The sequence below is a fragment of the Corvus kubaryi genome, unplaced genomic scaffold (assembly GCF_017639235.1).
Source record: "Corvus kubaryi isolate FWS band 111438036 unplaced genomic scaffold, C.kubaryi_AGA036_p1.0 68, whole genome shotgun sequence".
Lineage (NCBI taxonomy): Eukaryota > Metazoa > Chordata > Aves > Passeriformes > Corvidae > Corvus > Corvus kubaryi.
Window position 1 is genome coordinate 729972 of NW_024582056.1, and position 14545 is coordinate 744516.

A 14545-nucleotide genomic window follows, 5' to 3' on the forward strand; every position below is an offset into this window, starting at 1 on the left:
TTGCTGTGCATTTTTCCTGGGGTCTCAGAGGTATTTAGTAATTTTCACATGCCCTTGATTCATTTAGTGACAGAAGACAGCATGAGGCTCTTTAGTCTTCATTACTGCAGTTAGAGCACGTAAGCACTACAGATGAGTTTAAAGTGCAGGGATAGCTTGCTACATTCATCCAGAAGTATTCTGTAAAATTTTGAGTGTTCTTAAAAACTGCTGCATAATGCCTAAAGGCTTTTTAACTGCTGTTGTAAAAAGAATGATAAAATTGTGAAAAGGAAAATATAACTGGACACCATAACTGATTGTTCTGCCTACTCATTTTAAAGTTTATTCAGGCAAGTTAGAAACTTCAACTTTACAGTACGATGGAACTGTTACTCTCTTCACCATTACTGTTACTGCTTTAGTTTAGCAAAGTTTTTATGCATGTACAGTATTCATCAGTAAAACATTTGCCTTGATACTTGTCAAATCACTTAAGCATTTTGCATTTTATTTTGCTCATACAAATGGTTTGTATTCTGCATATTTTCTCTTCTGCACATGCTTTAGGAGTGAATCTCTGAAATGTGTTTTATTTATTTATGGTTTTAAGATGGAGGAAAAGAAGTACTCTCAATGCATCAGATTCTTCTCTACTTGTTACGATGCAGTAAAGCTTTGGTGCCTGAAGAGGAGATTGCCAACATGCTTCAGTGGGAAGAACTGGAATGGCAGAAATACGCAGAAGAATGCAAAGGGATGATCGTTACCAGCCCTGGCATGGTAGAAAAAATAAATAATTTTTTGTTTTTGTGAACAATCCAATGACATGTACACGTCTTGTTTCAGAGAGTTTGTCACAGGCTAAATTAGAACAGGAAAAGGTGACCAGTGGCAGTTGCTGATTGCAGTAGGAACAGTTTATTGACTTGTTCCAACCCTGAATTGTCCCTTCTGCTGCTGTACTGAAGGGCATATTTTCAGATGGGCACTGTTTCAATGTGCATGTTAAAAGGAACAGCTATACTTTATGTATGTAAAGCTTCCCTATTTTCTCAGACAGTTCTTATGTGCATGATCTCATTCTCTTTTCCCAGACACAGCACCAGAGAAATAGTAACTGTTTGCTATTTACTTTCTTCTTCCTCTTTTGACCCCCTGTTGACAGCTCTATTCCATGTGTGCTATCCTGATACTGCCTTGAATATGGAAACGGTGTTTTCTGCTTATTTCTGTGTTGCTCTCACTCACACTGAGGAATTTTGTGTACATTAATTAATGCATGTATTAATTTTCAATGCCTAGTTTGAAACCCCTAAGGCCTTATTATTTTTGGAACAATTGGTATTTTAAAGTACATGTTCTCTGAGCACAGCTCCTTTCAACTCCGGTGTTTATTAATTCAGCCCATTATTCTGACTTTCACTTTTAAGAAATGTGGGTCACAAGAATAGATGAATGTCCGCTAAAAACTGCAGGGGTTGTATTTGTATAGTTTGGTCAGTATTGCAAAATGGTATCTTAGTAGTAGAGGCATATTTTGGACCTAATATTTGCAACTGACATGCAGCTTTCTAAGTAGTAATACCTTTCTTTTTCTGACTTCATTTTCCTCCTTTGCTCATAGCTCAAATTTTTAGTTTCTGAAGAAAAAGTGTAACTTGATACCATGCCTAAGAAGGAATTTAGTTTTTCAGCTGAAAAACCTGACCCCAAACTGCAGCCAGGGTGACATGCTAAATACATTGTCCAAGTTCATAATTTAAAGTATGGCAGCGTAACATTTAGTAAACTACTTAATAAGCAAATAATAACTTGGGTCAGATAATTTTTCCATTGATTTCACTCTGAGTAAAGTAAAACTTTTTAAACAGCAAGAAAATTGGACTGTTTCTGGGAACATGAAATACAACAATACACATGAACTCTCACTGTGGAAAGTCTACCTCGGCTGCTTTAAATTAGTGGTAAACCAGAATCCGATAGTAGAAATTGTTAGACAACCTGAACGGCCTTAACTTGCCTGTGGTTTCTGTGATACAAGGTACATGCTGGTCCACAAGTTGTCAGCATCTGAATGGTATACACCAACATAACTTCAGTTATTTTGCTGAAGATGTGCTCATTTCAGCTAGCTGAAAACTCACTTTTTTGTTTAGCATGAAGGAACGCATGTATGTTCGTCCCTTGTGTCATGGAACTCTAAATGTCTGTGTGTACAAGGCAGTGTGATTTGTGAAGTGGTAGTGTTACTTCTGAGGTCTTGTGGGATTTTTTACTGGCAAACTTTGCATTCTACGAGGCAGTGTTTTTAGAGATGTGTGTGGACATCAAAATATGTAAGCATAAAAGAAATCTGTAGCGCTTTGAAATGTCATGTTATAATGGCATCATTAGTACATGTTTTTTCTTTCAAGATTGCAGTGACCTTCTTCTTCATTTGTGGATTTTTCCTGTGTGTTGCAGCATATTGTACTTGTAGGAACCCAGAGTGGAGAGAATATTTCTCTGCCTGTTTTGAGGGTTTTCACCCCCCTGAACAACACAGCTTTTGACCTCTGTCTGTGGAAAAAACTGCCTACTCTTAGAGAAGAACTAGAAACTACACAGGTGTAAATTAGGTGATTGACTAATATGTAAGATTGTCACAGGGTTAAAAATTTAGAGGTTTTGGGTTTGTTAATGTAGTAAATAGATTAAAGCAAAAAACATCAAAATGGAGGATTGTTGTTGTTCTCCAAACCTCCTCCTTCTTCTTCTACATCTCCGTATTCTGCAGTAGAAATAGTTTGGGATTATTGGACAAAGAATTCTGCAGTTCCTGGCTGTGTTACTGAATAATTGGCAGAAAAGTAAAAATAATGTACGTTTTTAGTAACCATTGGTTGATTTACCTTTAAAAAGCCGTGTAATCTTGATAATTGGGCTTTCTCCTGCATTCTCTGCCTTGTGCTATGTCTGGATCACGCTAGTGACTCTTTTTCTCTGATAAGACTTAACAAACAACCATCAAGAAGCAGTGAAGGCTGAGAGTCCCGTTTGTCTCTGGAACTCCTAGCAAGGACTTTAAAAACTCCCTCCCATCAGGAGAGGTTTGATTACGGCACGATCAGTGTCAATACTGATTATGAATGTAAGTGAAAAACAGAGTATGAAACTATTATCTATGCATTTTGCAACATTAGAAGATAAAACAGTTCTGTTGGAGAGACAATGTGAAACTATTTCGGAAAATGACAGCTCTTCAGTTCAATTATATCCACTTGACACAGCAGAGTAAAAACACTGAATTTTGTTTTGCTGCACAACATTTCTTCAGAAATAATAATTCCTCTTGTGTTCAAATCTAGGTTTTATGTGTGTGTTTTATTTTTTTCAGTGGGAGGTATATATATATATATATATGCATGGTGGAGAAGGGAAAAAAAGCTTTAATAGGATATAAATCCCACTTAAACAACTAACAATGGTTCAGCATTGTTTAAAATTATTTAACTTATTCATGTGGTTTATTAATTCAATGAAACTTCGTGTTGAAATAGATTGAGAAGTTCACAAATTTTAGTCATCTTTCATACTTCATTCTTCCTAAAATATTGATGGTTTTCTCACTACTGCATAGATAGATATATATATTAACATACTTCTGTGCTACATCTGCATGCTATTTCATGTTGTGTTCTAATGTCAGCAGTGCCTTGGTTGATGAGATTTGGATAGGAAACAAAAATAACAGGTCTCTGTTCTGCTAGAATTTCTTTGGTTTTGATGTTACTTTAAAGGCAAGGTTGTCATTATTGGATAGTCTATCAAAGCACTTTTAAAAGAGCACAGGGATAAAACTCTGGAAGAATAACATCTAATTTGCTTGCATCCTGTCTGCTGGTGTGCAATTTATACTTGATGTTTCTGTATGTTGCTGTTTGTTCACTTAACCTTCAGAAAGGGCACTGGAGAGAAGGCTGGTGTTCACGATGAAATAAAAAACCATAGCCCAGCTACACCCCTCTCATAACTGTCAGTGAGGGAGCAGTTGTGATTAAGGCTTGGAGAAGTTCTTTTGTCCTGGTTGTTATCAGCCACCTGTGAACAGCTGTGTAACTGAGGGACAAAATGCAAGGCAGCATCATGGAAATGAAGAGAAGGAGTCTGGTTTTGAGTGGTCCTGAGGTCACACATTTGACACAGACTATGTGCATAGTGGAAGATTGCCTTTTTACACTTTTGAGTATCTCATTGCTTCTGTTTAAGTATCTAAAATGTGTCTGTATTTTTTTTTAATGTATTGATTATAATTGGTATAATTGAGTATAATTATTGTTTCATATTCTGTTAATACACCAATCCTCTGATTCTCAGAGGATTGGTGTATCAAGGCTGCTTTTTTAAGGGGGACAAAGATGGGAGAAGTTCCTCATTTTAATATTAATGTTGGGGAGAACCAACAAACAACTTATGAGAAAATAAAAACTTTTCAAGCTGGCTTTGTGCAACCCCCAAAATAACAGATAAACTTAAATATCAGGACTTTAAGCTCTTGTTTAGGGAACAACATTCTGTCTGCTACAAATCCTGGCCATTATTTTCTTTAGGGTTTTTTTTGTTCTAATCCTTTTTTATAAGTGCTGTGGGCAAAACCTTTTTTTTTTTCTTTTTTTTTTTTTTTTTTGTGAACCCAGCAGCTTTAACTAATTTTAAAAATTTAACTACCTATGTTACATCTTAACTAACCTAATTTTTTTTTTTTTTTTTTGGCTGGGGACTTGTAACTTTATGTTCAGTCATCTTGTCTAAAGGGAAGCTGATAAACGTTTTTCCCTTGGAAAATATTTCTGTATCTGAAAGTCAAGCTTTTAAGTAAGCTTTTGTTTTTCTAGAATAGATTGTAATTGTGGCCATATATAGAGTTGACTTTGCTTATCCATGCAGAAAATTATTCCTGTGAACAGTTCTGCCAAGGTGGTTTGGAGGGTAAAAGCTTTGTTCTTGACACAGTTTTTGTTGTTTTGTGAAGAGAATGGTGGGAGCTGTTTCTGTAACACTGAAACTCATCTTTGAGAAATTCACAGTGCTAAATGAGAAGTTTTGAGATGCAGGTAACTAGAAGTAATGCCCTTTTTCTGAAACCTAAGACAAACAGAATATATTGGCCTATTCCAGCTGATTTCAAAGTGGGGAGTCAGCAGGCACATTGCAAAACAGCTTGACAGGTAAAGGAGAAGTTGTTTACTTGGAGACCAACTGTGCCCCTTCAGCTGAGTTTTTAAATATGCTGGGTAAGTGATGAAGAGCTCTGTGAGCAGCATGTCTGCTACGGTGATGTGCAATTACTTACTCTACATTTACAGAGCTGAAGCAAAAGTTGCCTTCTTTTCCACTGTCCTTTTTAACAATAAAAAGAACTTCTGTTTTGAACTGTAAAAAGGGCAAAAGTCTCTTCATTATACAAAACTGTATTCCTCCTTGTACACATCAGCATGGGAGCCTTTTCTGAGAGTAGCATGACGGATTTTTTTTTATGCTGTTTAGTCTGTGTGATTGAATGGATCTAATAATGCCTTCCTTTGCTTTGGGAAATCATGAACAGAACTAAAATTAGAGAGGTAACCTGATCTCAGCAAACTGCTCTAGCATGTGGGTTCTTGGATGCCAGAATGCTAATCCTAATTTTTATTTCTGGTGTGATGCTTGACCAGAGAAAGTTGTTTTAAGTTCTTGGAAATAGTCAAAGTAAATTTCCAGATGATTAAAATTAAAAGGCCTTTTTTTTTTTTTTTCCTCTGAGTGGTAGGTCAATTAACTTTGTTTCAGTTATTGTTGTTGCTAAATGTTTATAATAGTATTAGTGATTGGTTTAATGTGCGTATTATTAAACTTGGAATGTTGTTGCTTCATGTTTCCTGGATAGTGTGGGATTGAGGCAGTAAATTTTCCATGAAGCTGTTGTCAATTTAGTTGTATTTTGTTTTTTTCTCCTAGAAACCCAGCTCAGTTCGTATTGATCAACTGGACCGCGAACAATTCAATCCTGATGTAATTACTTTCCCTATTATTGTGCACTTTGGGATACGACCTGCTCAACTCAGTTATGCTGGAGATCCTCAGTAAGAAGCTTTTCCTCCTTTATTTTGTTCAGGGACTCATTACTGTTGTCATTCATGCCTTAAATAGGGCTTGGTTATGTGCTTAGGTGAGTCTGATACAAAGCTTAGTGCTTATGACACTGGGCACAGGCTCCTGCAAATTAGAAAATATAAGGTATAACTGTTTCTCTGCAGTAATTCAGGATCTGCTGAAGTAAACGTGCATGTATGTGCAGTATGATGCTTCTTAACCTGAGAACAGCTCTTCTGGGTCCAGCAAAAGGTGGTTCCTCAAGCTCCACATCATTCCTCTGAGAGGCCAGTGGTGGGTTTTCAGAGAGAGGATAACGTAACAGGAAGGCAGAGAGGGAGAAATGGTTACCCAAGCTTTCTAATGTCTGTAGCATATAGACTCCTGAGCTAGAGGATGTCTTTAGGTCATTTTGTTAAACAGCCCTGAATTGATGTTTTTAAATTTCTCAAATCACTGTTTGAATCTTTTTATGCTACTTGTAGGGAGAAGATTTCAGGTAATCACTTAACCAGTACTGTTGTGCATCGTATGCAGAAGGGCTGATTTTTATTTCAGAGCTGCTACTTGATTGTTTAATTAGATGTTCTTCAGGTCTCATATCTAATGAGGACTAATATAGCCAGCTTCTGTTTGATTTCTTCATGGTGTTTGTTTCTTGCATACTGTTATGTCCTACTTAATCATCTCTTTCTATGCTTTGAAGGATCATGTCTACATAGTGTTTCCTAGCTTGGAAGCTCTTGCACCCATGCTACTTTTCTCTGTACTTTTTATATCCTGATAGAGTTTGAGAGGAATGTAGAGAAGGAGTGGAGAGGGAATCAGGACTTCAGGCAGAGCAAGAAATACTGTTTCACTGTGGATTGATGAAGGGATGCGAAAGTGATGATTGGATTTTGTTCCCGGTTCTTTTCTTAACCTCTGACAATTTCAGGGAACTCTTCCAGTGATAGGGACATCTGCTTTCTGCATGACGACAGTATAGAGCCTGTCTCTGGTGCATGTGTAGTTAAGGTTGTCTTTTTCCCCATTGCTGTGGTTTAGGATTGGTATTCCCCAATTCAGTACTCCCACTAAAGAGAACCACAAGCCACTCCCTTCCCCTTCTGCTGAGAGATGCAAGAAGGCAGAGATCATGGGTTGAGGGAAGAATGGTTTACTGGAAACAGCAGTGAGATAAGAAAACAAACAGTAACAGCAACAATACTAATAACAAAAATGTAGAAAGAGAGGGTGATTTATGTCCAAAATGCTCACCAGATCTGCAGTTTTATTCTTTTGCAACTGCTTGCTGAGAATTTTAAACCTAACGGCAGGAAGTGGGAATACTGAGTTCTAATCCAGATAATAAAACTTTTTTTTTTTGCTTTGATCATGAGTTTTAATCCACTTTATCTTTTAGTTTTCTTGTTCATCAAAAGGAAATAATTAGACCCAAAAATATAAGAATTATCTCTACTTTGATGCTGAATTTATTAGTATTTGTAAAGTTCTAGTACTTTTCATTGAAAATAGTATAAAGAGACAAAAATTATTCTTCCCACACCTTTTTATTTTAACTTTCTTTAAAATTTACTTGTGGGTTTGTTTTTTGTTTCGGGTTTTAACCTCGGAGCTGCTTATACAAAGTAGGTATGTTTTGTCTTGTCAATGTAACAAAGCCTTTTTTTGTGAAAGACCTCTGTGGTGCCATCATAAATGTTAGGCTTAACTCTGGTGTATGTGCACCCAGAAGAGATTTTCCTCTAATGTGTCTTTTCTTTGTGAAGTTCTAATACAGAATTTTTTTTCTAATGGTAATATGTTTATTAATTCTCAAACTTAATTGCAATAACAAAGCTTGTTTCACCCTTATCAATACTAGTAAAAAAATGTGTATTGGAGATCACAGTTTCAGGTTCTTATTTTCGGGTTGAAACCTCCTCAAGGCATTTGTACTTTTCGTTTTGGTTGATTTGTTCGTTAACTCATTTTTCTTTTTTGGATGTTGATTTGTCAGAAATAGATGTGCTATTCTGCAGGTTGCAAAAGTGCAGTGAATGGAGCATGAGAAAAATCTATGGATTGAGCATTTTAGATGTGTTTGTAGACTGAAAAAATATCAGTATCTCCAGAGGCAGAGAGTATGCATTCAAGAATGCTGCAGAGAAATAGCTAGGAAAAAAAATGCCAATAAGAAAAGATTTGTTTATGTATCTGTGAATGTGGGATGGTGAGAAGATGATGAAATAGTAAAAGAGTTGCTGCTTCATTGACTCTTAAGCCACTAACGTGAACCCTTCCTAATAAAACCACTGCTCTAAGTTGGTGCTGAGGAGGATCTTCTTCTATAATGTAAATACGAAAAAAAAATAAATAACTTGGGTAAACTTCTTTCCTCTGGTCTCTAAGTCCCTGCTTCCTATTCAAAGTCTGATTTTATGGGTTGTCCTGAAAAAACTCTACAGAGGTGACATTTTGAAGGTAGCATTGTTTCCTAAGGACACAAGGTCCCTGTCATGATTCTCTTGGTTGCTTCTCCCATTGTAACTTTTGAACCTGTTGGTGAATTGCAGCTGAATGTAATGGTGGGATGTTGTCTTCAAATGGAGTAAGTTCTTACAAGTTTGGTGAAAGTTTGTGCTAGGTTATTGAGGGCCTCCCACTGAGGAAAAAGTTGTTACTGAAGTTCATGTGTAATTAGACACCACCAAAATAAGGCTAGATGGTTGGAGAAAACCAGAAAACTTAAATATGTGCTAATCACAGAAATAGCTTGAATTGCTGATTCCATTCAGCACAAACCCATAGGGAACAAAACTTTCATTTCACTTTTCACAGAATAACTTCATGTTGCATGTGACTTGTAGAGCTCTTCCTCAGGTGCTTCACTGAAATGTTTGAGCCAGTGTAAGGACAGACACTTCCTGGGAAAGGGTGCTACTGCTTTGCAGTGAGTGATAGGTAAGCCGTGTGGAGAAGAGGGAGTTTTCACCTGCCTGAATTGAGTTAAGCTGCAGGCAAGCCTTTTCAGCATGCAGAGGTGGCCCTTTGGGAGATGGGTATCTGAGAGACCTGGGGTCTGCCCTGGTCTTTGCTGTTCTTTACCTCACTTTGCACACTAATGCCTCCTCTCTGCTACTTGGCCCACCCTTCTGGAGCAGCTACAGAGACTACTGCTGTCACCTCTCTTGGAAAATGCTTTGAGATTATTTTTTTTTCTGGAGCAAAGAGATGCTTGTAGACATTCTGTGTGCATTATTAGCAGCTGGTGTGCTCATAATGACAAACAGGGAGAGACTTTTGTTTATTGACCAAAATACTTGTTTTCTGGTTTTGTCCTTCAGGTACCAAAAGCTGTGGAAGAGTTACGTGAAGCTGCGTCACCTGCTGGCTAATAGTCCCAAAGTCAAACAGGCTGATAAACAGAAATTGTCACAAAGAGAGGTATTCTGGACCTTCCTATGACTGATAATTGAGCATTGTAATTTGGGATGGAATAAAGCCATATGACTGCCCTATTTATGGAAACAATAGAAATCCTTCACAAAAGATTTTATTTCCAGACTCTTAACACGGATTTTATTTTTATCTATGCTTGTTATTGAATGTTTTTTTTTTTCTTTTTTTCAGCTGTCAAACTACTGCAAGTTTTTTACCCAATTATAGAAATTATTGTTACGGAACCATAACTTCTTTGTAGCTGTTGCCATTAATGGTTTCAAGAGTTAGTGTAGAGGAGGACTTTTTATTTCATAATGTACTTTTAACTGGCTCATAATTTTATACATTTCTCTTCTGAGATAAAAACTGCCACACTTGTGTGCATAAAATGTAATTTATTAGGTGGTACAGTGATCTTGCTCAATATCTTTGACTTGAAATCATCTGATTGTTGTATGATAGGCAAGATATTTTTCTCTTTTTGTTTTTTCTTCACAAAGTGATGAGCAATAAGCATTTCCTAAGTGTAAATGCTCAACCAATCGGGAATTAAAATCAGAAAAACAAAGACTCCTAAATATAGCCTAAACCAGCCTATCTATTTCTATAAACCCTTGGACTGAAGCTTTAAATTTGTCTGGTGCCTATCACGCACTCAATTTGACAATATATGTAAAGAATACATAGAGGAGAAATTAACTTCTTGTGTACTGGACAGTATTTAATTAAATTGTGTTGTATTTTTATTTATTGATTAGAAACACTGATTATTCATAAAATCATAGACTACCCTGAGGTGGGAAGGACCCATGAGAATCATGGAGTGTGATTCCTGAGACTTCCCCAGTTTATTGTGTACTTTTGGTTGCAGTAAGTGTTTGATACATATGACATTACACCTGATTTTTTTAGTTGTTGCAAAGCATAGAGTGCTGTTGTGTGAGCAAGAGTCTGAGTAAATATTTTATTTATGCTGATATTAAATAAGCCCTTAGCTTCTTACTTGTAAATTAAAAAAAAACCCAAAAAACCAACAAAAAACCCACAACATTGTGACTGAACTGTGCCACAGTTGTAAAGGAAAAAAATATTTGCTCTTACAGGAGATGATTTTGATTGCCACAACTACACTCAGAGCAAGTAGAATATCATTGTTTTATGAACATCCTTTCACTGGGGGGAATGGATGACTTTTTTGTAAAATTGTAGTGGATTGTTTATAAGGTGGTGATCATATTTTGCTCCAGAAGATAAAATGTTCCTTTCCTATTTAGCACTGCTGTGTGGACTGCTTATTTTTGTTTCTAGACTGTATTATCTAGGATAACAAGTTTTATAAGTAGTTTGCCAACAGAGAGGCATACAGGGCTGAAGCAGAATCTTTATGTGAGGATAATCTATATATTTACCGGTGGAGGTGTCAGTAAGTCAGAAGGAGCTGTAGGACTGTACCTCGCTGGTACATGGGCTTTTAACGATTATGAATCATATATTTTGGAGTGCTCCTGAGCCAGTCAGACTGAAATACAGCCAGGTCTGGCAAATACAGTACCACCTGCTTCAGGAAAAACGCAGTGACACACCTTCGACAATGCACAAGGGGCACAGTGCTGGCAAGCATCTCTGTTCCCTCTGCCATCAGTCATCCACCACTGTGAGTTGTACAATGATATCATTTGTGACAAGGTCATGCCTGGGGCTTCGTTCCTCTAACCTAACTTTGAGCATTTACAGCAGGTGCATAAATTGGGACCTGAAGGCTCACTTTGAAGTCAGTGGAGGGAGAAATGCATTTTTGAAGCCATTTATCCCCTTCATTGAATATAAAAGGAGCCAGGGCTAACTAGCGTCCTACCCTAGACAGCTCTGTATTGAGGTGTCTGAGGTTTGATGAATCTGTGTCTGGACAGGTGCAACTGTTGGAACTACTCTGTGAGTCTCTGCAAATCAGAAAACAGAGCCTGTTCCTGCCCAGATATGCTCACAGGCTTCAAACTGGAAGCTGGGAAGAGACAGCTTTGAGCAAGTGCCCTGTAGTGAAAAGGAGAAGGAGAGGCAGGATAGGTTGCATCTTTGAAGAGCTTTGTGTTCTGAAGAAGGCAGAGCACTGAGGGGAGTCTCTACAGTTAGTTCATGGTGTGTGGGGAGCTTGCACACCCCAGGGCTTTATAGTATTGGAACCAAGAGATTCTGATCCAGGGCTGACTTATTTTATCTGTTTTTCTTTCATTCCATTTTTACAGAAAATATTTTCTTTTAATGATACTGTCAAAATCTTTTAATGACTCTGACCCTTTCATGGTTTCTAGAGACAAACTGTTTGCACAACACCAAATAGCCAGTGGTCAAGGAAAAACATAGTTTTAAAATTTTTATTGAAGTAATATTGGTAGATTTCATCAGCATAGTCTCCAGGACTGGTGAATATTGACCCCTTTCCCAGACTGGGCATAGTGACATTTTTGAGCAGGAACTGTTGCAAAGTAGCCAAGATGAGAAAACAAAGCCTGTTTTGCTCCTCCTGATTGTTCAAACCAGGAGCACTCATAGTGATGGACTTGAATGAAGAGGTGGTTTTGTACCTCTGATAAAGAAAGTGCTTTCATTATGAGGACTTTACCTTTCTTACATGTGTGTTATCTTGGATGTATGAGTTGGACCGGTTTGTTCTGTCATTTGCAGTAAAAAAAATGCAGTCACCTCTGTTCTTGGTCTACCAAAATCCCCTGTCTACTCTGTATTCTAACATATCTGCCACAGTCTGTGGCTGGGAGTTACCAGACCTGTACGAGCCGTAGAAACTGCTCACCAGAACTGAACCTCAAATGGGTGTTGTGCAGGCACTGGCAGGTGTTGGTGTGCTTTGTTGTAGCAAGTTCTTCACAGGAGCTCTGTTCTCTCCCTGCTTAGGAAGCACTGCAGAAAATTCGTCAGAAGAACACAATGAGGCGTGAAGTGACAGTGGAGTTGAGCAGCCAGGGGTTCTGGAAAACGGGGATACGCTCTGACGTCTGCCAGGTGACTAAACCAGAGAGATGTATTTTCTTTCTTGATAGCTGCTGCTGACCTTTGCAAGGGTTTGTTGCAGTTCCAGGCTGAAGAGCCAAATGCAAATGAATGCCTCAGTAATATCCATTGATTTAGGGAGCTATTCTAGTGTTCTGTCCACCTCCTCTATACACACAAAAAAGATAATTTAAATTTTTCTGCCAAGGGTTGATTAGCACAAGGGAGAAGGATTAGGAATGGCCAGCTTGAGGCTGGAAGTTTGCCAAACGTTGAGTCTAGTGTGAATCTTAATCCATCAACTGGCTTGGTTTTAGATATTTTAATTTTAATATATTTTTCTATTTAGATAGCTTTTTAAAAAAACCCCAAGTTTTACAGTGAAGCATGAAGAAATATCTTTTTACTTGAAAGAAAGTAAAAAAACTAAAAGCCCACCACAACTAACTTTTGGTTTAGAACAGGTGTGCCTCAGTAGAAAGATATCTTTCAGATACTCTGTTTCATATGCATGACATCTCCAAGGAACATCTCTGTCAGATGATCTTATTCTGAAGCAGTTGACAGCCACCAGCTTTGTGATATGATAAAAATAAGTGCAATTTTTATATAATACTGTATTAGTAAAATTCAAGTAGTTTTAACAGCCATATAATTATACTGGAGATATACTTGCATTATTTTTTAGCTGTTGTTTTGGAGACGTTTTTTAAGAGTTAAATGCATGCAACTTAGTATTAGCTTACCAGTGTGAAGTACAAATTAGGGGCATCTAGGCAAAGGTATAGGTAGAAATTCTGCTGTAATCTTGAAAGTCTGGTGAGGCCAAAGGGGAGATTCTAGAGTGAGAGAAAGGCTAATAACTAGGATTGCTTTTCTTCTGTCTGAAACATTTCTTGTGATTCTACTGTTGCTTCTGAAGTGGAAGGAGAATAGTGGCACAGTATCTTCTCACATAGCTGAGGAAAATTACATAGTGGCACAGTATCTTCTCACATAGCTGAGGAAAATTACATCCCTTTCCTAGTTTTTTTTGTTGTGAACTGTGTCTATTTTTACAGCTTAAGTAAACAGTGTAAATTTCCAATTTAGGCACTTTGAAGCCATTCTGTGTTATTCGTAATATCTTTTGTGATTCGTCTCCCAATGTCTTGGATATTCCTGTTTCGTTCTGTTGTTGAAGGACAGCAAAACACCAAAGAATGATAGAAGTAAAACTATTTCATAATTTTTGTGCCCATCTGCAGCTGTAACATCTAAATCAGCCAGTTCTGGTATGAAGGTCCATTGATTTGATTTCTTTGTGAGGCCAGGAGTAAGTAACTGTATGTCTGTAAAATGAAAGATTGCTGCTGTTGCTACATGTTTTTTCCCAGATTAAAGAAGGCTAAAACTAAATATGCATAAATCAGCTCTGGGGGCAGAGCTGAAGTGCAGTGATTTAAAATTACTGCTTTTAAAAGCATTGCAGTTTAGAAGATTGAAACTCTTTTAAGTCACTTGTGATAGCTTATACTTGCTCTGAGTTCCATGTAGCATTAATGACACTGGTCTTTGCTGTCTCAGAAATGAACTGCTTGAAAGGGGAGGAAAAATGGTAAGTGAAATGTTAAAAAAAAATGTAAAATGGCTGAGTTCTGACAGGCTCACTTGAAGTTACCCAGTATATCAAGTGCAGTACTTAGCCACTGAGCTGGGCAGCACTTAATACACAGCGTGAGAAAATCTGGCCGTGCTGAGAAGACACCACCTCTGTTGCCCCACTCCACCCACACCACTGTTGCTGGTGTGCCCCCAACAGCAGTGTAAAGTGTTCATGGTGAGGAGAGACCTCATGCATTCCAAAATATTTCAGCTCACCTGCTTCCCCTTAGTAGCTTCAAGTCAGGAGCATTTGTTGTTCTGGAGGATGATGGCGGTATCTGAGGGCACTTGAGAGAGTTTCTGCCTTGCCATGTTAGCTGCAGCAAGAAAAGGACATGCAGAATATTTAAACTCATACATATTTTAAGAACATCTC

General features: G+C 37.7%; 1 protein-coding gene across 3 annotated transcripts in view; it reads left to right on the forward strand.

Moving 5' to 3' along the window:
- DROSHA (drosha ribonuclease III) overlaps positions 1 to 14545 on the forward strand; it is a 75344-nt gene that overhangs the window by 25862 nt on the left and 34937 nt on the right. For all 3 annotated transcript variants that reach the window (XM_042048665.1, XM_042048666.1, XM_042048667.1), the window contains 4 exons: positions 593 to 762; positions 5959 to 6083; positions 9423 to 9522; positions 12430 to 12537. In XM_042048665.1, coding sequence (XP_041904599.1) covers positions 593 to 762; positions 5959 to 6083; positions 9423 to 9522; positions 12430 to 12537 — 503 coding nt within the window. The remainder of the gene's footprint in view (positions 1 to 592; positions 763 to 5958; positions 6084 to 9422; positions 9523 to 12429; positions 12538 to 14545) is intronic.